The sequence below is a fragment of the Trachemys scripta genome, chromosome 2 (assembly GCF_013100865.1).
Source record: "Trachemys scripta elegans isolate TJP31775 chromosome 2, CAS_Tse_1.0, whole genome shotgun sequence".
NCBI lineage: Eukaryota > Metazoa > Chordata > Testudines > Emydidae > Trachemys > Trachemys scripta.
Genome location: NC_048299.1, coordinates 219,743,007 through 219,770,409, shown reverse-complemented (window position 1 = coordinate 219,770,409; position 27,403 = coordinate 219,743,007). Strand labels below are relative to the sequence as shown.

General features: G+C 43.1%; 1 protein-coding gene across 1 annotated transcript in view; it reads right to left on the bottom strand.

The window, feature by feature from the left end:
• Positions 1–3,275: 3,275 nt before the first annotated feature.
• The window catches only part of RAB2A (RAB2A, member RAS oncogene family), an 85,905-nt gene continuing 61,777 nt past the window's right edge, over positions 3,276–27,403 (bottom strand). The window contains exons 7-8 of the mRNA XM_034762985.1: positions 20,048–20,116; positions 3,276–4,890 (exon numbers count right to left, since the gene is read on the bottom strand). Of these exons, the coding sequence (XP_034618876.1) occupies positions 4,795–4,890; positions 20,048–20,116 (165 nt within the window). The 3' untranslated portion in view covers positions 3,276–4,794. The remainder of the gene's footprint in view (positions 4,891–20,047; positions 20,117–27,403) is intronic.

The window sequence follows — 27,403 nt, the reverse complement described above, 5'->3', positions numbered from 1 at the left end:
TGTGAGGTAGGTACACCCTGTTGCAGATGTCAGGTCACATACAGTCAAAAGCAAGTGAGCCTGATTATAAAGCAGGGTAGTACAGTCTAGTGATCAGAGTCCCTTGGACTGCCCTCACTCTCAGGGCAGTGGCCTGATGGCCCAAGTTAATAGGTGGTCCTTTCTTACAGGGCTGAACAGCCCAATGGCTGGAGTCATTAAAGAGGCCCATCCTTACAGGACTGCAGTGGCCTAGTGGCTGGAGTCACTAAAGTTGCCCACCTCTATGGGGTGGTGTGGCCTATTGGCCCATCAGAGAAGTGGGACACCACCTAGGGAATTATGGCATCTGGGGTAAGGGGACTTAGACCCTCCCTGATTCTCCAAGTCCCAGCCCAGGGACCTAGCAGCAGCAAGGGTACTCACCAATGAAGCAGCAGTAACCAGAGCAACATCTAAGTCTCCTGGGCTGCTTCCTACCCTGTCCTCCGCTGCAGTGGTCCACAGTTCCCCTGGGTCTCTAGGGTCCTCGGCTGGTGCAGCTCCTGACTACTTGGTTCCCGCTCTAGGTTCTGCAGGCAGACTAGGATCTGTCTGGGACAGCAGGCCTACCTTGGTTCTGTGGTCCAGAGGCTGTATCAGCTCCTGGGAGAGAGCTTGTAATCTGCATGCTTCCCCTTCAGCAAGCTGCCCAGCCTGACCTGGGCTGCTTCCTTTTATATCCTATCTCCAGCCTGAGCATGCCCAGGAGGGGTGGAGGGGCATGGCCTCCTTAGCCTACAATGCACAGTTAACCCTTTCTGGGACAGGGTGGAGTAGGTACACCCGGTCACAATAACCAAAAATCAGGAGAACAGTATTTTTCTTAAAAGTAGTATTTTAAAATATATTAAGTGATATTATCAACATCCACCAAAAAGGGTGGTGGTGGAGGGGAGGGGGGGGGGCTGAAGACAAAAAGGAATGACACAGAATGCTCCTCTAACCAAAATTAAGTTACTAAACTGTATGAAGGAAGGGGGGGGAAAAAAGACTAATTTTGTGAAGAGCTTTTGTTGGATGAAATTGATAAAAGTGCCACCATATGTTTAAATAAACATTTGCAATATTAAATCATTTCTAAGCAACTCAGAGAAAATTATTTGGCAGATCACAGGTTTCTGCATCTATTAAATGCTACTTAAGCCATGTCTTGTACAACAGCCCTGTTTAAAAGACACCCATAAAAGACTCCCTCTAAAACATTTTGTACTAATTAGTAGAATTACTAGGATTAGTAGGATGTTTGCAGTCTCATAACCTCCAACTTCGTTAATTTGTTGTTCCAGCCCCCCCAAAATGTATAGACTATCCCAAGGTTAAACTTTTGGAGGTAAATGTACAAAATAAATATACCTGCAGAATAAATTACTTTGATTTATTTTCTTTTCCTGGTAATTATTCAGCAGATGGTCTATTTATCCACATCTATAACACTATTCTCTGTAACAAATAAGCCCAACAATTTAGCGTATTTAACGGTGTTGAGGGAATACTGCTACCTTTAACTAACAAAAGGCCTGAGTCTGATCTCACTGTGGTATAAAATCAAAGCTAACTATTAAAGTTGGAATTGCACTGGCATAAAACCATTGTGGGCAAGATCAGAATCTTTAAGTGAGTGTTCCTAAATTCCAGGAGGTTGGTTACTATTTGTATTAGGAGTGATACAGAAAAGCCTAGAAGTTGCTTGAGGGAATTTGCCATCCTGAATTTACCATTTCTATAATCAGCAGTATTTCTACTCCATATTGTAAGTTAGGAAAGGGACAAAAACAGTTAGCAAGTTGCATAATACTGTACCTTGATATGACTTTTCCAGTGCTAGTAGTGTTTTTTCCACTAGATTACAGCAGCTGTTCAAGTCCCTGATGTACAATGAAATATTTAAATTCCATTGTCATCCAAGCAATTTTTTGGCCATAAAAAGGTAATGGGTTTCTTGAATGCAACTAGGAAATTAGATAAATTATCACAGCTAATAAGGTGTAAATAAAGTTGTAAAATTTGCCACAGAATTGTCATAACCTTGGTAAAGTGTGCTGTGGAATTACAAACACCCTAGTCCAGCCTACTGCTGGTGACTCAATCCAGTAGCTATACTTGGGAGTGTTGAATATCCACACAAAAAAATGGGTAATTCCTCAAAACACAAAAGGATGCAGATGGTATATTACAGTGAAAAGTATTTGTTTTAAGGAGAAGTTTCACACTAAACTGGTGGCCAAAGCCGGGCAGCAGGACACCCCCCACGAACTAACATGAGCCCTGTTCTAGCTCCTCCTTGAAAGTACCAGTAACAGGACTAGGAGAGGAGTGGATTCTGTAGCAGAACTTCTACTACATCCTTCTACTGGAGTAGTATTAGCATCATGATCAAAGTGAAGATTTTACTCCAGTCTGCAGCCTTCTGAATAATACTAGTATAGTCTGAAAACTAAGGTTGGTGCTCTGCAAGACTGGCTCAGATTTCCAATCCTATAAAATGGAGAGTCCACCAAGCCTTCAGCAGGTGAAATGGTTGTGAGATGCTTCTTTAGTTCTACTCCAAAACCTATCACTCAGAGGACATGATCACCCCTTGCCCTTTTCCTGGGGGCGAGGCTGTATTGGAGAAGGGGAATCTCTTGTCCATAAGACTTATTATACTGACCATTGCTATGGCCAAGGAAGGTTGGCTCCAATTTCCAAAATGGCCTGAGGGTACTATGGAGCACTGTATTCCTTTCTCACATCTCCAGGATCAAGCACTTTATCTTTGTAGCACTGGCAGCTCCCACTATCCTGGGAGCAAAAGACTCTTGGCTCACATAAGGTAGCAAGTTGTATTGCTAGACTACCAATCAGATCCAAGGTAGATTTTTATTCTTAGATTTCTTGTGTGGCTACCCAATCATCACATTGTTTACCACCATTACCCATATAACTGATTAGAATTGATTTAATCAGTGTAGTACCTTTGAGTCAGCACAAGGGAAACACTTCTTTTTTGTGCTTTATAAATGCTTCAAGTTGTACAAAATTTTGGTTTCAAATGATGTTATATTACAAATAATTAATATTCATAACTGAGATAAGTATGGAATTACATTATAATGGTCTCACAATGTTCACTAGTTGAAAATATAGATGGACATAATGTATTAGATTCCAATACTTCTACAACTATAATGGGCTAGAAAGAGGTCTAAAATTAGAATCAGTGATGATCATTTGCTCATTAATAACACTTATAAAAATTGCAAAAGACCGCCACATACTTTTAAACTTTATTTAATCTCAGAACCATTGCTATGTTACACTTCTCAGATTGAACTTTAGATGTTAATGTTCCCTTTTGTAGCTTGATAGTAAGTTTAGATGAATTGAGGGGGACTCCGTGCCCCCAGATTTATGCTTCAGTCTCTCCTGGTCCATTAAGACAAAGCTTGTGGCTGAAATTCTTTTCTTTAGAGAGGTATATAAAGCATGAGCTAACATCAGTGTCGCCCTGTTATTTTTGAATGTATATATATAAATATGAAAAATAATGGGAAGTTGTTTGTTTCCTCATTTGCAGTCAGACCGACATTAATATTCTGCACCTTAACCAGTTTAAATACTTAAACACAGAATTTTATTTTGCACTGTTAACTATTTCATTGTGAGAAAAATAAAATAAACCACCACATTGAGTAAAGTACAAAAGCATTTCCAGTTTTGGCTTTTATCAAGATTTTCAATCCGGCAGATTTATTGTCACACCCCTTTCACAACAGACAAGATGCTTACCATATATTTAGGATTACAAGTTGCCACTGAAAGAAAACTTTACACGGTCACTGTACAACTAGGTTGAAAAACTGTCCTGCATGAAAAATATACTGAGAAATCAAGCAGTAAACAAGAAAAAGAAATACGAAAAGATCAAAGTCTTCATAATGTGCCATTTTAAAAGGGTATCAATTCCTCCTGTATTTTTCATTCATTATACTGTGTTTTTACCTACAGTATTCATTAAGGCAAATAGCTAATCCATTTCTGAAGAGGTGCTGTGGAAATTGTGGACAAACAGCAAACATTTGGCATTAAAATAGTTAACACATACGTAGCCTCCAGTAATATACATTAAGCATTTTTCTTGGACTTGAGGATAATGGCAGGAGAGGATGAACATGCTAACAATGTCAAAAAGGTTTAAAATTCAGCATCCAAGCGATTTCTAATAATGTTTCTGTAGTTTTCAAGCTCTAAATAGTATAGAGTTTATGCAAATGCATTAAAGAATTATAGCTTGGCAAATACACCCAAGCAGGTTATTAAACTATATATACAGAAAGTAAATGATAAATACAGAATTAAAAGAGTCCTTCTGCTTTTCTTTATAGCCTTGAAAATTGACAAAAACTTGGACAGCTCTACAATATTAAACATTAGGTAACCACAGTAGCTGGGAAACCTAACTACACAAACTGATTAAAATACTCAGATGACTTTGTAGTGTTTAATACAATTCAGTTCGTAGTCAAGGGCACAAGACAACATTTAACAAAAATAATCACATCAATTGAACTAGAAATCAAATGTAAATAGATATGAATACAATCTCCAAAATCTGTCTTTAAGTGAACATTAACCATTTATTCAAAGTTATACAAGAAGTTGAAGGATAAAGTCTTCTTCTGCCGCATGAAACCAACTTACAATAGTTTCATGTCTCAGTTGAGCTGCAGTGGGGGGAGGGTGAAAGAACAAGTTAGTGGGCCCCATTTGGGCAGCTAGAAAGTAAAAATAGGTTCAACAGCAGCCTCCACCAGCTTGTTGTCCTCCCTGATTGCCTGTAAGTGTTGCATTACTAGCAGCATGCTGAGGGCCAATTTTAATACCATTTGCCTGAAATAAAAAAGTTGAATACACAGCAATTATTATTTTAAAACATGTCAATATGCTGGAAAATACTAAAATTAGTCCATTAATTTTTGTTTATGCACATGTCTAAAAGTAGTTCTCCTTTTAGTTTCATATACAATAAACCACCAGAAAAAAATCCTATTTAAAACTGTGCCTGGATGCAAATAAGGAAGTAAAATTAAGGGAAAGATGCTTTCCTTCTTGTTTCAGTTTTCCTCCATTTCATTGCTATAAACAGAACTCTGCCTGTTATCAAACTGTTAACATAAACACACAGAGAGAATAGTATTTAAATGCTATTCCACATAAAGTAGCAAATGTTTAAAAATACATATATACATTTCTAATACACACTTAAGAGATTCAAAACCTCCACTGGTTTAATACAATGTAAAACTTTTCCTCTCTAGACAGCATTTATTTCCATGTTGAATCAGCTGTACAGGCTAAGGGCATACGAGTGTTCTGTGTCATCAATAATTTCTATGATCCCCAAAGACATGGCAACTTGCCAAGAACCCACACACAGCGTAGCTCTTTCATTCATCAAACTCACACTTATATCTTAACCCTCACTCCCTCAAGTGGATTTTACCTAAAAATACAGCACTTTGAGAAAAGTAATACAGTAGCTTCAGAAATTAAGCTCTTAAGGAAACTTTGCGTCACAGTAAATCTCAGATTTATAGTGCTTGGCAGTTGTTCTGCAACAGTAGTAGCCTTGGGGTTTCTGGCACTAGCTCAGTATTGACAGCAGCTGATGTGGTTTCTTTTCGCTCTTTGACTCCTCTTTAATAAAAAGCATGCCCTATGGCTCATTGGTTTTGCCCCCTCTGGGCTGGTAGCAACTTCTTGAGGAATCAAGGAGCCAGACTTGGCACTAAGCCAAATAAATAGCACGGACTGTTGGCTCTTGACAGCATATTGCAATCAAAGCTCCATAAGGCACAGTAAAGCAGTCAGCTAGTATATGAAACTCGACAGATACAATGAGCATGCCTCTTCAGAGGCCCTGATTACTGTCCAATTTATAAAGCATCAGTTTCTAACTGAATGGCATCTCCTTTAAACCAACTCAAGATTTTCTGTTATATTAACCCTGAAGAATTTTGAAAACCTGAACAAGCTGGATGAAAAAAGGATATTAACAATGAAATATTAAAATTTATAAATAATTTGAGAAGTTGGGATCTTTGTTTTAAGTACCTATGCTTAAGACTGAAGGTCTTAGCTACAGGTCACATAGTTTAAGCAGCTGGAGTGGTAGGGAAGCTTCTCTCTAATGCCTTACTAATAACATCTATTACTATAACTAGAAGTAACTTTTTACTTTTTAAGCTTCCATGTGCTGAGACAACTTAATGCATTTCTGCTAATTCCTTTACCCCATCTTCCCCAACAAGTCAGTGACTTTCATGTCTATTAAAAGCAGTCAGATTGACATTGCTAGAAAATGAAAGCCCTATTCACAGAACAGATACAGAATGGTTGGTGGCAGTGCATAATCCTTTGTGTGGTTCCATCCAACTGGCCTTCGCACTGATCTCAAGGGACATCTCTATGAGTGAAAGAAAAGGCTATGTGCCAAGGACTAAAAGGACCGCCAACAAGGGTGCCCAATTAGTGCTGATTGTGCTGTTGCTTTGTGATGTGGACATTAGTCCACCGAGAATGTGACTGATCCCACCAACTTACTTCAAAAGAGGAATGAAGAGCTATATTAGATGATAACTTTGATTACTAACCTGTACTGAATTTGAACCAGTGATCAGACGTGAAAGGCTCTTTATCTCCCTGAGCTACCCAGAGCCCTCTCACATAGTAATTTTCAATTTAAGGGCATATGATTCATCTGAGAATTTAAGGACATACATCACAAAGATCTACTCTGAGACAGTACACATTGATCCAGAGCAGACATTTTCAGTTGCTCCAAGACATAAAGGGTTTTTTTGGCTTTAAGAATTTCTTCACTACAGAAGTATTTTACTCCTTATAATATCCAGCTACCTAAATCTGGATTAGTCAGTCATATTTCATGTAATTCGATTTAAAAAAAATATATACAGAATCATAATTTCAGTGGTGTCATCCTATCCGGAGTGAATGGGTGTACTTGCTAATCCCCCGGTTGGTGGAAATTTTTATATGTTATCAGAAATGGGTCAAGCTCAGTATCATTCAAAAGCCTTTTCTCCCACAAACACAATGGTACCAAACATGACAACCCTAAAACAATTCTGTAGATATACATTTGAGAAAAAGTTTAAAAAAACCCAATGCTTTTTAAATTATACTTTAACAGACGCATGTCAAACATGTCAAAGTTAAATTGTGGCCCCTGACTACCAGTATACTCTTATCAGTTAATGCTCAGAACATGATATTTGATTACATTTTTTAATGTTACAGACTACTATAAATGGAAGAAGTACCTCAAGTTTATTTGCCATTATTGTTAAAAAAGAAGCAGTTCAATGCTATTGATTATCAGCTTGGTTTATTACGCCAAAAGAGTTGTAATGAGTAAGGCTTCATGTTTGTCATGGATTCTGTGACTTTCCATGACCTCTGTGACTTCTGTAGTAGCTGGTGCACCTGCCCCTGGGGCTGCCTGGCCAGCTCGAGCAACCCCCGGGCCAGGCACACTGTCCACTGCTGGGGCAATCTCGGGCTCCCCTGCCCCCCAGCAGCAGGAGTTTGGGTTTAAGGGTCTCAGGGCTGGGAGCTAGGGTGCGGGGCAGTGCTTACCTTGCGGGGGTGAGTGTCTCGCCAGAAGGGCGACAGGAACTCCCCATCCTCAGCTCCTAGCGCCACGTGCTGCTTCCACCTGCAGGCACTGCCCCCGCAGCTCCCAGTGGCTGCAGTTCCCAGCCAATGGGAGCTCCAGAACCGAGGCTTGGGGCGGAGGCAGCACATGGAGCTGGGTAAGACCCCCCCACACCAATCCCCCCCCCAGCACCCACGGCACCCCCACAGGCCATCCCCCCCCAGCACCCGCGGCACCTCCCCCTGCCCCGCAAGTTTTAGTTAGGGGTATATAGCAAAAGTCACAGACAGGTTACAGGCCGTGAATTTTTGTTTCCTGCCCGTGACCTGTCCATGACTTACTAAAAATACCCGTGACTAAAACGTAGCCTCAATAATGACACACTGATTAAGATGTCAGCATCCAGCTAGAAATTACTGGAATCCATCTGCAAACAGTATGCACATAATTATATAACATAATTAATTACAATCCCAAAGTAATTTATTACAAAATCCTTGTTTTTACTTTGGTCTTGATCATTTTTAGGCATCAATGGGGAGATGAAAAGTAGCTGACTCTTCGGAGAATACTACTGCTGAGGACCTAGTTAAACACAATGCTCAGTGGCACCTTACATGCTGTAAGAAGTGCACCCATAAACTGAATCTGACAATGTTGGAGAGGAAGTACATTGAGCATCAGGAAAAAGTTGAGGTTGCTGGGACAAGTGCCAGCTATGGGCAAGACACTTAATAGTAAGTCCCAAGACATACCATATATACTTGTTCATTAGCCCGTCGTTTATAAGCCGCCCCCCCCCCCCCCCAAGATGGATAAGTAAAAATAGCAAAAACTGTATCACCCTTTCATAAGCCGACCCTATATTTCAGGGGTTGGAAAACTTTGGCTCCCAGCCTGTCAGAGTAAGCTGCTGGTGGGTCGGGATGTTTTGTTTACCTGGAGCATCTGCAGGCATGGAGCCCCTGAGGTCCCTGTGGCCGCGGTTCGCCATTCCCAGCCAATGGGAGCTGCGGGGGCCCATGTCTGCAGACGCTCCAGGTAAACAAAACGACAATGTATTAGATATTCAATTCAACGATTCCATAGAGTTTAAAATCATCAAATTTTGGTGTAGACCTGTTTATAAGCCGACCCCCGCTCTTTGAGGAGTCACTTTTTCACCAAAAATATTCGGCTTATGAAAGAACGGTTACTTACCTTCTGTAACTGTTGTTCTTCGAGATGTGTTGTTCACGTCCATTACACATTAGGTGTACGCGCGCCGCGTGCACGGACATCGGAAACTTTTTCCCTTAGCGGCTCCCATCGGGCCGGCGGGCCCCCCCCCTTCCCGCCAGAGCGGCGCCCCGCTCCAGGGTATATATATCCCTGCCGACCCGACCACTCCGGTTCCTTCTTGCCGGAGACTCCGACAGAGGGGAAGGAGGGTGGGAAGTGTAATGGACGTGAACAACACATCTCGAAGAACAACAGTTACAGAAGGTAAGTAACCGTTCTTTCTTCTTCGAGTGATTGTTCACGTCCATTACACATTAGGTGATTCCCAAGCTTACTATTGGAGGTGGGTAGGAGTCAAGATACAACTGACTGTAGCACGGCCCGACCGACCATCGCGTCCTCTCTGGTCTGATGATGGATCGCGTAGTGGGCTGTGAACGTGTGCACCGACAACCAGGTGGCTGCCTTACAGATCTCCTGGATAGGGACTTGCGCCAAGAAGGCCGTTGAGGACGGTTGGGCTCTAGTCGAGTGGGCCCGGATCTCCGGGGCCGGAACATTGGCGAGCTCGTAACAAGTGCGTATACAATGCACAATCCATGCCGATAAGCGCTGTGACGAGATAGGCAAGCCTTTCATACGTTTCGCAATAGCAACAAACAGCTGGGGCGATCTGCGGAACGGCCTGGTCCGTTCCAGGTAAAAAGCCAACGCCCTGTGGACATCCAGGGTATGTAGGCTGCGGTGGTGAGGGTCCGTATGGGGTTTAGGAAAAAACACCGGTAGGCAAATGTCCTGCCCCATGTGAAACTGTGTTACCACCTTTGGGAGGAATTTGGGGTGCGGCCTCAGTTGCACCTTATCCTTATGGAACACTGTATAGGGTGGTTCCGAAGAGAGGGCTCTCAATTCCGATACCCTTCTGGCCGAAGTGATGGCCACGAGAAACGCCACCTTCCACGAGAGGTGCGTAAGGGAGCAAGTGGCTAGGGGCTCAAAGGGGGAACTCATGAGTCTTGTTAAGACTAGGTTCAGACTCCACGTCGGGACAGGCGGACGCGAGTAGGGAAACACCCTTTCCAGCCCCTTGAGAAATCGGGCCACTGTGGGGTTGGAGAACACTGACACTCCCAACTCTCCCGGATGGAAGGCCGAGATTGCAGCTAAGTGAACCCTAATAGAGGCGGGCGCAAGCCCTTGATTCTTTAGGTGCAGAAGGTAGTCCAGGATCGACGGAACCGAGGCTTGTAAAGGCTGTATGCGTTGAGGCTCACACCAGTGGGAGAACCTTTTCCACTTTGCCAGGTAGGTCGCTCTTGTCGAGGGCTTCCGACTATTAAGGAGGATTTGCTGGACTTGGTGAGAGCACCTGTGCTCTGCATCATTCAGCCAGAGAGATGCCATGCCGTGAGATGTAGCGAAGACAGGTTCGGGTGGAGTAGGCGACCTTTGTCTTGCGTGACTAGGTCGCGATGGAGGGGGAGGGTGATTGGATCGGCTATTGACAGCTCCAGCAGGGACGTGAACCAATGCTGGCGTGGCCAGGCCGGGGCGATAAGTATGATCGTCGCCCTGTCCCTGCGGATTTTGAGGAGAACCTTGTGTATGAGTGGGAATGGAGGGAAGGCATATCCCAGGCTCCCTCCCCATGGAATCATGAAAGCGTCTGCTAATGACCCCCGGCTGAGGTTCTGGAACGAGCAGAACTGAGGGCATTGGCTGTTGTCCCTGGTGGCGAATAGATCCACCCGGGGAAAGCCCCACCTCCGGAAGATCGAATGCAGGACGTCTCGCCTCAACGTCCATTCGTGCATTCGGTAGGATCGGCTGAGGCGGTCTGCTAAGCCGTTTTGAATCCCCGGAAGATACGTCGCGATGAGGTGTATCGCATGGGCTATACAGAAGTTCCATAATTGGAGTGCCTCGCGACAGAGGGGAGAAGACCGTGACCCGCCCTGCTTGTTTATATAGAACATGGCGGTAGTGTTGTCCGTCAGGACTGCCACGCTGTGACCTTTTAAGGTGGCGCGGAAGGTCTGACAGGCGAGGCGAACCGCTCTTAGCTCCTTCAGATTGATGTGAAGTAGCTTGTCTTCTCTGGACCACAGCCCTTGGGTCCGCAGTTCTCCCAGGTGTGCCTCCCAACCCAAGTCCGATGCGTCTGTTACCAACGTCAGAGTGGGCTGTGGGGCATCGAAGGGGATCCCTTCGCATACCTGTTGGTGATCTAGCCACCAGCGTAGCGAGCCGAGCACCTGGTTTGGGATCGTGACTACTGATCCAATGGGTCTCTGTTGGGGCGGTGCGTATGAGCGAACCACAACTGTAGGGGCCGAAGCCTCAGGCGGGCATGTCTGACCACGTGTGTGCAAGCTGCCATATGCCCCAGAATCTGCATGCAACACCTTGCCGTTGTCGTGGGGAACATTAGGACTGTGCTTACGGCTCTGTGAATTGACCTGAACCGTGCCTCTGGTAGGCTCGCTTGTGCGGTTACCGAGTCCAGGGTTGCACCTATGAAGTCCAGCCTCTGTGTGGGGACTAACGTGGACTTGGGCACATTGACCCGGAGGCCGAGCTTGTCGAACGTCTGCAGGGCCAGCGTCACGTGAGACCGGACCTCGGCCTCCGACCTGCCCGCGAGTAGCCAATCGTCCAGGTACGGAAATACGCGCATCCTTCTCTTTCGAAGGAAGGCTGCTACCACGGACATGCACTTTGTGAACACTCGTGGTGCTGACACCAGGCCGAAGGGCAGGACCGTAAACTGGAAGTGGCGCTGGTTGACGACGAAGCGCAGAAAACGTCTGTGGGCCGGATTGATTGAGATGTGAAAGTAGGCGTCTTTCATATCGAGGGCAGCATACCAATCCCCCGGATCCAGGGATGGAATAATAGTTCCCAGGGAGACCATACGGAAGCGAGCTTTGATCAGAAACTTGTTTAGATCGCGCAGGTCCAAAATAGGACGGAGGCCTCCTTTTGCCTTGGGGATCAGGAAGTATCTGGAGTAGAATCCTTTTCCCCTCAGGTCTATTGGAACCTCTTCTACTGCTCCAGCAGCGAGAAGGGACTGAACCTCCTGCTTGAGAAGTTGCTCGTGAGAAGGGTCCCTGAAGAGGGACGGGGAAGGGGGATGGCAGGGAGGGGGCGAGGAAAACTGGAGGGTATAGCCCGCCTTCACTGTGCGCAGGACCCATTGGTCCGATGTTATGCGCGACCATGCCCGGTAGAAATGGGACAGGCGGTCTTTGAAAGACAGAGGAGGATCCGAAATGGGATATGGTACGCTGTCCTCGGGCGTAACTTCAAAAGCCTGGCTTATTTCCTGGCTGTGGCTTGCCCTGGCCGTGACTCTGGCCCTGGTTAGGCGTATTGTTACGTCTCCGCCTGTTATCCCTGCCTCGACGGCGGTACGGTTCGTGTCGGGGTCGAGGATGGTATTGCCTTTGCGGCGGCTGGGGTTTAAAGGGCTTACGCTGCGTTACCGGGGTGTGCATACCCAACGACTTAAGGGTCGCTCGGGAGTCCTTAAGGCTATGTAGCCTGGCATCCGTCTGGTCGGAAAACAAGCCCGAACCTTCAAACGGGAGGTCCTGCAGCGTGGTCTGCACCTTCGGCGGGAGACCTGAAGCCTGCAACCACGCCGAACGTCTCATCACGACTCCCGACGCAATTGTTCTAGCCGCAGCGTCTGCTGAGTCTAGCGCGGCCTGTAAAGAGGTCTTGGCCACTGCCATTCCCTCATCCACCAGGGCCTTGAACTCCTGATGCGCGTCAGATGGGAGGGAGTCCTTAAACTTGGCGACTGATGCCCAAGAGTTAAAATTGTGCCTGTTTAGAATCGCCTGCTGATTGGCGATCCTCAGTTGAAGGCCCCCCGAAGAATAGACTTTTCTCCCGAACAAGTCCAATCTCTTGGCTTCCTTGCCCTTGGGGGCAGGAGCTTGCTGGCCATGCCGCTCCTTTTCATTGACCGCCGAGACCACCAAAGAACAGGGGGATGGATGCAGAAAGAGGAAGTCAAACCCTCTAGATGGGGCGAAATATTTCCTCTCCACTCCCTTTGCAGTTGGAGCACTGGAGGCCGGTGTTTGCCACACCGTCTTATAGTTGGACTGTACTGTCCGTATAATGGGGAGTGCGACTCTGGAGGGGCCCTCTGGGCTCAGGATATCGACCATGGGGTCATCGTGCTCTACAGTCTCCTCCGCTTGCAAGCCCAGATTGAGGGCTACCCGGCGAAGCAGGTCTTGGTGTGCCCGGTGGTCAATCGGGGGAGGGCCGGACACCAGTGTGCCCGCTACCGCCTCATCTGGCGAGGAGGAAGAGGTCGGGGCCTTCTGCCCATCCTCATTGTCCTGTAAACCTGCGTCAGCCAATTGTTCCTCTGCGGCCTGACCCGCAGCGTGGGATTGGGACGGTACCGTACTCGGTGCCGAGTCCACTCCTTCCCGCTCCGGTGGTCTAGAGACCGTTGCCTCCCTATACGATTGCGGGCGGTGCCGCGGGGAGCGGGATCGGTACCGGGATGGCCCGGATCTCGAGGCTCTCGATGGGGGCCCTTGTTGGTGGTAGGCCCAGGGTGTCCAGAATGGCCATTGGCTCGGCTGGCCCCATTGGGACTGACCGTAGTCCCTGCTGTCCTGTGACCTATGGGCATACCCGCCGTATCGGTCTGAGTCAGTCCCCGAGACCACTGACGGTGATCTGGAAGGCCACGGTGGCGCCGTCGGATGGTGCCGGTCTGGTCTTGGGGAGTAGCGCCTCCGCGACCAGGATCTGGAACGGTGCCTTGCCGACCTGGACCTGGAACGGTACCGGTGATCTCGGGACCGGGAACGGCTACGGCTGGTCGGCCTCGGGTAACGAACCGCCGATGCTTTGCGGTGCCGACTCGTGCTTGGTTGCTGCGTCGGTGCCGACCGTTTGCTGAAGCCTGACTGCTGCGGTGCTTCCTGCGCCGAGGGCAACCGGGAGTCCACCGAGGCGGAGCTCGACCGGGACCGGTCCCTGGAACGGTGCCGGGACGGCGACCGTGATGGGCGCACCATCACCGGCTTGCCTCTGCGCGGCAGCATAGGCGGGGCGCCTTCAGCGCGTGCCGGGGCCTCGACGGACAAGGCAATGAGGTCCTTAGCTGCCCCAAACGTGTCCGGAGTGGAGGGCTGTTCCACTAGCTCCTCCAGCCCTTCCTCCTCGCTCGACGCGCCCATCCCGGGGCTCGACGGGCCCTTCAGCGCCGGAGCCACTACCGGGGTCCGTGTTGGGGCCGTATCGGCCTTAGGGGCACTCGAGGTCTTTACCGGTGCCGCCCTCTTGTGCGGGGAGCGACCTCGGGCCTTAGGTTGGCCCTTCACTTTCGCCGGCGAAGACGATCGGCGTCGTGTATTTCCCCGCTGGGTCGGTGCCGCGGTCTTCGGATGACCCACTGGCGCCGGTTCTCGCACCGAGGCAGGGGCACTCCGCACGGAGGCAGACGGTGCCGTCGAAGTGGAGGGCTGTAACGCCGTCTCCATGAGCAGCTGCTTAAGGCGGAAGTCCCTCTCTTTTTTAGTTCTGGGCTTAAAAGCCTTACAGATCTTGCAGCGCTCTTTCTGGTGAGCCTCCCCCAGGCAACGAAGACATGAAGCGTGGGGGTCGCTCAATGGCATGGGCCTACGGCACGTGGCACAAGCCTTGAAGCCTTGGGCGTGTGGCATACCCCACCGTCCGGGGCCGGTGCCGGGGCTGAACAAACAACCCCGGCAGGAACTTTAAGTACTCTAATGAGCTGTTAACTACTGACTAAACACTACAACAACTAACTGATAACTGTTAGAACTCTAATTGACTATTGCTAAGGGACACTCTCAGACGAGAGACAGAGTTGTTCCAACGCCGCCACGGACGGTAAGAAGGAACTGGAGTGGTCGGGTCGGCAGGGATATATATACCCTCGAGCGGGGCGCCGCTCTGGCGGGAACGGGGGGGGGGGCCCGCCGGCCCGCCGGGAGCCGCTAAGGGAAAAAGTTTCCGACGTCCGTGCACGCGGTGCGCGTACACCTAATGTGTAATGGACGTGAACAATCACTCGAAGAAGAAAGTGTACATATGGTACATTTTGAGAAGAAGAACTACTTCTTCTGCAGTAAACTCAAAGGCATCCCTTAAGCATATTTCAACAGATCAGAAACTACATGAAGGAGTACTCCTAGCAAAAGCACTGCAAAGAAAGTAAAGGGTACATTGACCCAAAAGACACCCACGCACATAACATTACATACATTTCTGGCGTAGGATGTGATATGCAATGTGTTACACCAAGCGCTACACCAGTAATATATACAATGTCATGTCAAAAGGGCAAAGCAACAGAAACCAATACTGATTTTACTACTGCAAACTATGCGACTCAGCGGGAGTTCATATATTGCCTCAAAAGGGCTCTAATGGATGGGAAAGTGGTGCTGATGGCCAATGCAGAGCTAAGTACCGAGTGTGCTTTGAATGGGATTGAAGAGGAACAAGTGCTTAGCAGAAAGGCTCTTAAAAAAAACTTATTGAAGATGAACTGTGGGATATGAACGTAGTTTTTGCAATCCTATCCGCAGAAATGAATCATAGCACCACATCTTTTGCAGCTTTTAAGGATACCAAAAGCAGAAGAAAGCACTGATGTTAATTGTAATATGAAAACTGTTTGCAGCTGCTAAATTTATATGGAAAACTATTCTGTCCTGGAGTATATGGGAGTTTCAGGGATCCATAGTGGATGACAAACCTTAAAAAAAAAAAAAAGTGTGACCTGTTCTACTTCTTTAAGAAGTGCATCAGTAGTTTCAATGACTTCAGCACAAGTATATTAATAAGCAAGCATAGCACAAGCCTCATGTACGTGTGTTTGAGTGAAAGGCAGGTTTCCAACACATGCATGACAACTGTGAGACAGTGGTAGATTACACATAAGTAGCTGTTGGTTTATCAATTCATTCCAAAACAGAGTATTCCACCTGGAGATTGCAACTGAAAGTGAGGTTCTTTGCCACATGGAACTGAATGAAGAATTGTGTCTTCCTCCAGACCCTGTCTAGGATAGTTTTATATTTACTGCTGTTGAGAACTTGGACTTCCTTGAAGATACAGCAGATGGCAAAGGTACCCTTTATGCTATTGTGATGGTCTGCTATTAGAAGAGAATTAATGGGGATCAGTCCCCTCCTCAAGTGCTATCTGGACCAGCAAAAAAAAAACTGGGTCCTTGAAGGAGCTTACTAACTTCATAACTCACTCACTTTCCTATCAAGATCCAAAAATTCTGAAGCCAAGAAGTCCAGTTTTCAATGAAGTAGCAGTTAAATAGACTATAGTAGAGTTTTCTACATTCACTAACCTTGACCTTACTTGTTTGTGCTAAAGTCAGATGCACTTCAGAGGCAAAAAATCATTGAGTACGGCTTCAGCTGAAGAGAGAGAACACGCACTCTCAAATGAGTTGGAAACCCAGGACAGCATACCACAACATTTCAGGAGAAAGATACATTCTCCAACATGGTCAGCCTTTAATACGACATTACAAATGGGACCAGAGAAAAAGACCCATGTATGCATCCTGCCAATCATAACTGAGCAATCAGTGGGCCTAGGAGGTAACATTCTTTATGTAGCTGGAACACATGAACAAATATATCCGCATAACTGAATCAAATGTGTCAGGACACTAGACATGGACATTTAAAGGCCTGTTCAACAGCAAATAATGTCCTGTGATGATCTTTGAGGATGGTGGAGTCTATGTCCTGGTGAATAGTACATATTCTTTACAGTGATACATATAATTGGATCCTTTGATGGCGGCACTGATATTCCTGAGATCTGGGGGGGAGGGGGGATTTTGAACAGATATAGTACTGTAAACCAAATTTTTGCAAGGAAAATGATGTGACGCGCTATGGAAGCACACACCCAAATGCTTGTTGCCCTTCAAAAATGCTACCTACATGTCTTCTTTGAAAAGCATACTGATGTGTTTGAATTCATTTCCTAAAGGGTACAGGACTTGTAAGACCAGTTCCACAAATCCAGTGCACATTCTGCTCATAATGATCTATTGAGCACAATGGAGAGCTGCATCATCATCACAGAACAGATGAAGCAATTCAATGAAGTTGAACTGATGACAAAGCCAACTTTTGGGATGGTGCGGCAATACATGTAGATGATTGAATCTTTGCTGCTCTATTCAATATCTCAGGACTTCTCATTAGAATGTTCACCTTGCAGCACTCCAAGATGTTGTGAAATACTTTTTTGCTTTGATCTAACCAACTATTCTGTGGTGATGTCCTTGGTACCTTGCTGAAATAAAAAGTGTAGAAAAAAGTCTGACTTTGACTTATGGGAGGAATTTTGAAAAGGAAACTGGGATGTTAAAAGGTCACCAATACCCTTAAGAACATAAGAACGGCCATACTGCATCAGACCAAAGGTCCATCTAACCCTGTCTTCTGACAGTGGCCAATGCCAGGTGCTTCAGAGGTGCTTCTATGCACTTGGTTCAGATGAAGCACTGGAATGTGAAAATAGAGCAATGAAAATAATTGGGGGGTTGGGGAGGCTGGTGGGCATAACAGCTTCCAGTTACTCTTTCCCAGTTTTTTCCTGACAACCCCAGAGTTCCATCAAATTTCAAATGACACATTAAGCATGGCTAGGATGACTTCCTCAGACATATCCAAGATTTCAGTTGAATGGATACTTTGGGTCATGACTTGTATGTGGCCTTTAAACCCCGAAGAATTATCCAAGGCTCTGTCAATCTATGGGCTCCAAACAAGGAGAACAGACTGAAACTGTGCTTGAATGCAAAGAAAGTCAGAGTAATGATGGCAGGGACTATTACAGAGCTAACTACAGACAGGTCATTGTTTGCTCATCTCCAGGTCATGTCCAGATTGTAGCAAGATGTTGATCTATGTCAGACTTTGGAAAGTACGAGTTCTCTGTGGTAGCATGATGGATGTTCTAAGGTCACAGAACAATGCATGTGCACCAGGTGAAAAGCAAATAAACAAACGTTTTGCATGGCCTTCCTAAGCCAGCATCTACTGACAATGCGACTGTCAGCTTATGCCAGCAGAAACCTTTCAGATTCATAGATGGTATGGTTGAGGTACAAGCTCTAGATAAACCAGAAACTGTTAGTACCTGCTGAGATTTGGCTGAACACCTCATTATGGGGCTACAAAGAAAATACTGTACCTATGATGAAGTCCACCTCATGTTTGACACATTTGCAGAGGAGTCAATTGAAAATATTACTAGAAAGAAGAGACTTCAAGGTATTGCACTGCCTTGTACAAAATCTGTGACTCCACAAACATCTCCACTGTCACAATGAAGAAGCTACTGTCTCACACTCACATGAAGGATGAGTTAATCGAATACCTTGCAGAAAAATGCTCCAGCATGTGAAGAATTATTCAACAAATTTTGTCATCAGATGTCACAATGAAGTTGCTACCTTGTGCTGTTCAGTGGAGCTTCTTTGTAGTTCCCATGAGAAAGGTGACACTAAAATTATTGATGGCATGCAAGATACCATAGAGAGACACTACTAAGTTCCAGATTTCTGCACAAGACAGATGTTCTAGTGCTCACTGAGAGACTCTACCCAAGACTCCGCAAGATTCTGTTTTTGTGCCTGCTGCTGGGGAATAAAATTGTTGTATACCCTCAGATATGTGCCTATCACTTACCACACTGCCAGGCTTCCATGCTCTTTCAAGATGTGACACTACTGGAAGGTTGGCTGGAAAGAGGAAATTCTCTTACTGAAAGGCATTTGATTCAGCCTCTGAAGACTCTCTCCTCATTGTGAAGGTGCTCAGAATGGCTGAGGCAGTCACTGGTGAGGTCATAAATGGACTGGAGGTGTTCGTGTACCAAGTTTACCATTTGAAGACCAACATTAGGACACCTTGCAGAATTATGTTGGTGAATGTTTTCCAAGAAGCAGACAAATTGACCAAGGGTGTATTTATACCTGCTATGAAGAGAGCAAATTATCAAGTAATAGAATGGCCAATGGATAACTGAGCACAGCCAAAACTACTCTCCCTATTGCTCCTGGATGGGTCTTGGACAATGGACTAGTCAAACCAGTTATGTGTGAAATACCACATGCTCATGAATCAATTCTTCAGCTAATCAAATGCTTGTGTAAAAGACCAGATGCTCATCACGCTGCAAGTGTTTGGCCAGCAGCCTGCCTTGTACAGAGATGTGCAAGTGTAATGTGGATGATGATCAGTGTGATCTGTGTCTAGCAGTGATGTCCTAGATGGAAACAACACTGATGATGACTTTGAAGAATAAATGTGTTCAGTCCTACATGTCAAGACTAACTGTCTTTTATGTGAGCAATGCATCCCTATGTTAACATAGAATTAATAAAAAAAATTATTTTTAAACATTTTCTCGAATATATATCAACATAAATTGTTCTAGGTTTGTCATGGTGGTACCATTGTTTTCATGGGAGAAATGGCTTTCGAATGATAGACAACTTGACCTATTTCTGACGACACTGTACTATCAAACTTTCCACAAATCAGAGGACCTGGAGCTGGGAGGGCAGCAAGTCCCCATGATATGCCACAGAGGGCAACATTATTGAAATTATGATTTTGTAAGATTTTTACAAATCAAATGACATCTCTCCCTTATTTTTCCAATCACTAATTTGCCCACGGAATGAGATTTTACTACAATATGCTCCCACACCAGCGCTTCCACACTGGACAGCTCATGTAGTACATCTGGCATATTAACATGGTCTCCCCATTTACATAGTGGAAAATTATCTTTGAAAGCAGATGATACCATATGGGGAAGTGAATGAAAGTGGATTTTCTTCTCTCTTTTGGGGATTTATATGATTTTGTGATGCTTCATGAATGGATAGGGCCACTTAATTCTAATCTGTTTTCATCACAAAAGTAAGTGAATCTGTAAAAACAGGATGTACAAATGTTTTACTGCAGTGTGTGCAGAATACTGTAATACACGTATTACAAAAAGCGATCCAAGGTCTTGTAATTTTGTGCTTTTAAAAAAAAAAATAAAGTAACTCACTAGAGCATGCTATCAGAATACTATAAATGTTACCTCATTATTAATATCAAAGACTCCTTCCTGGATTTTCTCATAGATTTCTTTTGCTGTATTAATAAATGCCTGAAATGGAAACAATATAAAATTAGATCATACTAATGAGACAAAAAACATATATGGACATAACAAGTTACTCTATAGAACCCAATACTCACATGAAAGGTCAAATTCTGCTCCCACTAAATTCAGTGGGAGTTTTACCACAGACCTCAATAAGGTATGAAGATCTGGGTTGTCAAGTGATTAAAAAAATTAATCGTGATTAATCTCACTGTTAAACAATAATAGAATACCACTTATTTAATTTTTTTTGGATGTTTTCTACATTTTCAAATATAGTGATTTCAATTACAACACAGAACACAAAGTGTACAGTGCTCACTTTTTATTTATTTTGGATTACAGGTATTTACACTATTAAAAAAAACCAAAGAAATAGTATTTTTCAATCCACCTAATACAAGTACTGTAGTGCAATCTCGATCATGAAAGTTGAATTTACAAATGTAGAATTATGTACAAAAAAAACTGCATTCAAAAATAAAAATGTAAAATTTTAGAGCATGCAAGTCCACTCAGTCCTACTTCTTGTTCAGCCAATTGCTCAGACAAACAGGTTTGTTTACATTTGCAGGAGATAATGCTGCCCATTCTTGTTTACAATGTTATCTGAAAATGAGAATAGGCGTTCTCTTGGCCCTATTGTAGCCGGCGTTGCAAGATATTTACGTGCCAGATGCGCTGAAGATTTGTATGTCCCTTCCTGCTTCAATCACCATTCCAGATGATGTGTCCATGCTGATGATGGGTTCTGCTCGATAACAATCCAAAGTAGTGCGGACTGATGCATGTTCATTTTCATTATCTGAGTCGGATACCACCAGCAGAAGGTTGATTTTCTTTTTTGGTAGTTCGGGGTCAGCATTGGAATGTTGCTCTTTAAAGACTTCTGAAAGCATGCTCCACACCTCATCCCTCAGATTCTTAAACCTTGGGTCGAGTACTGTAGCTATTTTTAGAAATCTCACATTGGTACCCTCTTTGTGTTTTGTCAAATCTGCAGTGAAAGTGTTCTTAAAACGAACAACATGTGCTGGGTCATCATCAGAGACTGCAATAACATGAAATATATGGCAGAATGCAGGTAAAACAGAGCAATTCTCCCCCAAGGAGTTCAGTCACAAATTTAATTAACACATTTTTTTAACGAGCATTATCAGCATGGAAGCATGTCCTCAGGAATGGTGACCAAAGCATGAAGGGGCAAACAAATGTTTAGCATAGCTGGCACGTAAATATCTTGAAATGCCGGCTACAACGTGCCATGCAAATGCCTGTTTTCACTTTCTGGTGACATTGTAAATAAGAAGCAGGCAGCATTACCTCCTGTAAATGGAAATAAACTTGTTTGTTTTAGCGATTGGTTGAACAAGAAGTAGGACTGAGTGGACTTATAGGCTCTGAAGTTTTACATTGTTTGGTTTTTGAGTGCAGTTATGTAACAAAAAAAATCTAAATTTGTAAGTTACATTTTCACAACAAAGAGACTGCACTACAGTAGACTGCATGAGGTGAAATGAAAAATACTATATCATTTTTACAAATATTTGTAATAAACAATAACGTATACCTTTATTTCAATTACAACACAGAATACGTTTATGAAAATGTAGAAAAACATGCAAAATCTTTAATAAATTTCAATTGGTATTCTATTAACAGTACGATTAAAACTGCGATTAATCGCAATTAATTTTTTTATTGCGATTAATTTTTGAGTTAATTGCGATTAATAGACAGCCCTAATGAAGATCATGTCCATTACCCATCCGAAATAGCATGTATCACACACAGCTTACAAAAACAGTGTTTTTTGTAGTAGCATATGTAGCCCAAAATCTGACGTCCAATAATTACTGAGAAAAGTGGTTTAAAAAATATATATATATATATAGCCCTTAAATAATTTATTTCTGACCCTTATGGACAGATAATGTGACAGATGGCTCTCCCACCCTTAATATATTTGTAATATTCCACTCTAGATTAGAGTGCTTAGCAATGTAAAACTACAAGGTGCTTACAATATGTTGTAAGGACGCTTTCTGCCTGTTGTACAAAACCTTATACTATCATTTAACATTCATCCAATTTTAAGTTTTTTCTCTTAATTAATCTTGTACTTGGGAGGCTATAGGCAGTCATCTGAATATTAAAAAGCCAAAAACCTGGGCTTTTTATACTGTCTTCAGAAAACGTATCTTTGAATTCAAAGTAATGACTTAGCTATACTACAGTTAAGGTCAAAACTAACACATTAGTCAAATGAAAGGGCGTTACTGGAGAAAGATTAGAATTAGTATTGAGATACAAAATGTACTCTTGCCCTATTTAGCTTTATAAGGCAAGTAACTCCTGAAAGACAATGTATAATTTAAGGTTTGATTGACAATAGATAATATCTACAATCAATATTACAAATCAAATTCTCTTCAGATTGAAACACCATCGCTGTACAATCATAAAAGTGATTCTATCTTCTGCACAAGCCAACCACAGCTGATGTGGATCTAATTCAAATATAAAAAAGTAAACAGGGTTCATGGAGAGGAACAAATCATACCTTTCCTTATTTCTACACTGGAAGCATTTGACTGCTGAACTTGCCACCAGAGCTTTGTTTCCTAATTAACAGGACTGATATGTTTTCACCTTTAAAGGCCTTACAGCTCCCCAGAGTAATCAATCTACTGCAGCTCAATTACTGCACCAAGCACACACCACAGCCAGTGAAGGAGACTTGAACGACTGCAGCAGGAGCGGAAAGATATGAATATGCATAAACTCTAAGTGGGTGATCGAATCATCACAGAGGGTCATGAGAATTTGCAGCAAAATAATGAGAAGAATTAATCATTGCAGATTCACAAGGCACTTAGGAAGAGAGTACGTTTTTCAAACGTGTGTTAGAGTTGAGGAGAAGAAACTGGCTTTCAGCCAACTATGAATTGATTCACATTCCTCAGAAATTGAAGTTTTCAATATAAAGAAGAAACTTATCTTTGTTTCTGATAACGGACCAATTATTGCAATGGCCTCATACACTGGACTAATTGAAAACAATGGTCAAAGCTTGAGAAATTCACACAGCTGGAAGCTCTTATGCGGATATTCACTTGTTCCCATTAAACTAGAACATTAAACAGAATCATGAAGTCCTGAAAATGTGTTATGATAACTTTATGTAAACAAGCACTTAACAATTGGAACATACAAGATGACTAGTCCTAGAAGTCTCTATCTGAGCATGCCTACCTCTTACCGTTAATTCTATTAAAATAAAAGGTAATCTATCAAAATTAAGTTCCAAGGGCTTAGTTTATTTTAGACAAAGAAAACTGCGTTGTAATTTATGAGCATAAAAGTTACAAAATACAGTGGTAAGTCTCTCTAAAGAAAATACAGGCATTTCAAACGTAACATTCAGCAGATAACTGTTTAGGAGTACTTTGTCACTCATATGAAATAATCAAATATAAAACATTTTTGTTCAGTGACCTTGCAATCCGGATCATAACCAGGGCTCCTACTCAGCAAGGTACTTAAGCATGTGCCTAACATTAAGAATGTGAGTAGTCCTTTTGACTTCAATGTGACTACTCATGTGCTTCACGTTAGGCACACACTTGCTGAACTGAGGCCTACAACCGTGTGTGATTAACAATGGTAGGAAAAAGTAATAAAAATATTCTAATTCAACTGGTTATCTTTAGAAAAAATTAAGTAACAGATTAACCACTTGGCACTGGTGGTTCTGCAGCACCAACTATTAGTGGTAATACCTTGTACATTAGCCTACTGCATTGGGAAATAACCACTTTTATGAAGTTATATATTAACTTTAATCCTGATTTGAAAAAAGTTGTTTTTTCCATGTACTATAACAATACTTGATAAGTTTACTTTTTAAAATGTTCTTCACTGGCACTGATTCTGAAAGAACTAGTCAGCTATGGAAGTGAAACACTTCATATCTACCACTAAAAAATAAATAAAATAAAGAAACCTACAATTTTCAGTTAGTTTCCTAGACATTCATACTTTAAGTCAGCCCATGGTTCAAACCATAGGTAGACTTAAAAATATGAGTCTTAAGAAAACTAACTAAAAATTTTAGTTGACTCACATTAAGAGCTCTTTATACCAATACCAATTTCAGTATTCTGTAGTGCCCTAATTAGCAAGGGAAAGTGGGTGAACTCAGCATAACTGACTTTCTACCAAAAGTCATTTATATGCTGATTGTACTATGTGGAACATTTAATATATAATTTGAAATTTCATGTATTTATGTGACCTCCATTTGACTAAAATGTCCCACAACTATTACAAAAAATAATTACAACCAGAGATCTCCATGTGCAAGTTTAAGCCTCAGTTTTTCATCTTCATAATTAAGCATAAAGTCATCAGTGAGATTATTTGAACGGTGTTAGGTCAGTCTGTATTGGAAAACTATCTGGGGGTAAAAATAAATAAATAATAAAAAAACCATGATATTTCATGAATTTATGGAGCACATTGACCTTCCGATTCCCTTAAAGCAAACACACAGGAGTGTTTACTGGATAAGCAATGTGAGATCAATATTTCCAACAATCCAACTCACCTTAATAATCATCTAGGATATCAAGTGCAATAAGTATCTACACTCTGTCTACCACACAAGCAAGACAGGGAGCCTTTGCTCACTGGACCCTACCACTAACAAGCAGGAAGAATGAACTTGCTCTGCTTATTACTAGTGGGAGTTAAGATCTAGAGTAAGTGAATAGCTTGCCTGCAGCTGTCTTAATACTTCACAAGTCCACAAATAAAGAAGAATCCATTCACTGAGAGATCTTGAAGTTAAGGCACTGACTGGGACTCAGGAAATCTGGATTCTATTCCTAACTTTGCTGCAGGTTGAGAGACACATTGGACAAGTCACTTAAAACAGTGGCTTGGTTTTGCAATTTGTAAAAGTGGAGATAATATCACCTCTCTACCCTAGAAGTTGATGGCAAGGATAAATCCTGCATAGTGTTTGTGAGTGTTTCAGATGCTAAGAAGAGAGCTACAGAAAAGCCTATAGATGAATCAATCACTGCTGATTTTTGAAGCTTCATGAACACAAAAGTAGTGGAAAAATTAAACAGAAATACAGCAATAAAAGGAATCAAACTCTTCCTTTGCTTAAAACTGAAATACATCAACCTGTTTTCTGTTCATGTAACATGCTGCCATCTGGTGGCCACATTAAAGGTATCAATTGTTAATTCAAATTTTCAGCTGACCGGGTCAACAATCTGAAATACGGTCAAAAATGTTTAGGTAATGTGCTATACAATTTGAGAATAAATAATCAAGAAAATTTAAAAATAAGTCAGAATTTTAGTCACCCAGAAATAAATGTCAAATATGGTATTTATCTCTATTCAGCCAACTCCTGGAATTAAAGTTTCATTCTTATTTTCCACCATTAAATAATAAGATGCAATTGAGCACAGATTGTCATACAAGCATTCTAGAACAAACAAAAGGGTATGCTTGGAAGCAGAAGTGAAGCCAAATAGATCTTCATCTTAGAAACCGAGATAACTTGTCAGTGAACATGTCTATGCATTGTCACTACAAATCTTAAGTGTCCCCTATTCTGTAAAAAGTGAATTTAGTATGTCTAGCTATGAGGTTCTGCAAGTTATATTAACTAGAATCTCTGCTAGCCAAATCAAGATGTTTAACAGCTGTTTATTACTCTCTGAGGATATGTCTTTTAAACTTTAATATCACCAAACCAAGCAAGCTTAACTGGCAAAGTCCAACATAGTGTGCTTTTAAAAAATAAGTTTACTTTGGAGAAAGACTCATTTCTGAGAGCAGTTTAGTCTTGTTCAGGGGTTGTCAATTTCCCCCCCTTTTTAAATAATATGCATCATTTCTTAATGGAGAGTTTCTAGGGCCACCTTCCATCCCATCTGTTATCAGATATTATCCTTGTGGAAGCTACACTAATTACTTACATGGATAATTAATATTAGAAAAGAGTAAGGTTTTTTTTTTTTTTTAAGCTTCCTTTAGTGCAATTTAAGAGCTGGAAACAAGACGATCCAGCATCATGTGACCAGTCAGTTCTCCACTATCAATCTGATAATTACCCAGGTGATTGGTGCCAAGATCTGAGTACTTGGGTTAGCCCAGCCTGAGTATGAGCATTCCCACAGCAAAGCCATCTCCGTGTTTCTGTGTCCTTACTGTTTCTACACTTGGTTGTGTGTGTCTGGGGGCATATGCAATGGTTCTCTGTGTTGAGATAGTCTAGGATTCTTTCCAGTCAATTGTCAGTTGCAGGAGAACTTGCCTGAGCCCTTGGGGGAGGGGAAACAGTATGAAGGGCACTGGAGGACTGGCACTTGCCTGCATTCTCACTGCAAAGCAGGCGCATTCTGGCCAAAGCTAAAGTGCAGTTTAGGCTTAAACCATACCCCCAGCCATGAAAGCAAGCCTGGGTTGAAAGCACAAATGAGCACATACCTGAAAGTTGCATGTGTAGACAGAAGGAAGGTTTGCGCAAATACATGGAGGAGTGCAGGCTAAGACTACAATGCAGACCTACCATGACACTTGATCCTAGACAACTAATCCACTAATAAGACGTTACTGATACAAAACCACCTCTGAAAAGCTAGAGTTATATTTGACTGACCCAGCTTGGAACTCAAGGTCTCTCTCTTTCCCTTAAACAACTCCTTAATACCCCCAAGAGAGAGACAATCCTTTACCTTGAGAGACTTCAATATCCATATTGACAAACCACTTTGCCCTTAAAGTCTATTTCCACTGGACACTGGGTTCCTCATAGTTTATCTCCAACTCCCCTACCTACTCTAGGAGGAATATATTCCATCTATCAGTATCAAATGTTACTCTCATCTTGCCCATCAGTAGTAACTCACTCATATTTAACTTGGAGGGAGGGAAGGAAGGAAGGAAGAAGGGTACTAGCTTAGGATGAACAGTCCCTTTATTGTCTCATAAAATAATGGAACCTAGAACCTGACATCTCCATAGTTTTCTAAAGTTGAATTTAGTACTTGTGAAGACAGTTGGAGCAGCAGCTCTGGAGCCAGAAGTACCCACAAAATATGACCAGCATAGACAACTCTTCAATAAACTTCCCTATTTCACCCTGTCAATGTGCGTCAACTCTTTCCCAGTATACTTCACCAGAGTGAAAGGCAGTTCAGTCCCCATGACCATGCTCTCTCTCCCTGCACTGTCCACAAGTGTACTCTACCAGTAGGTCGCAAT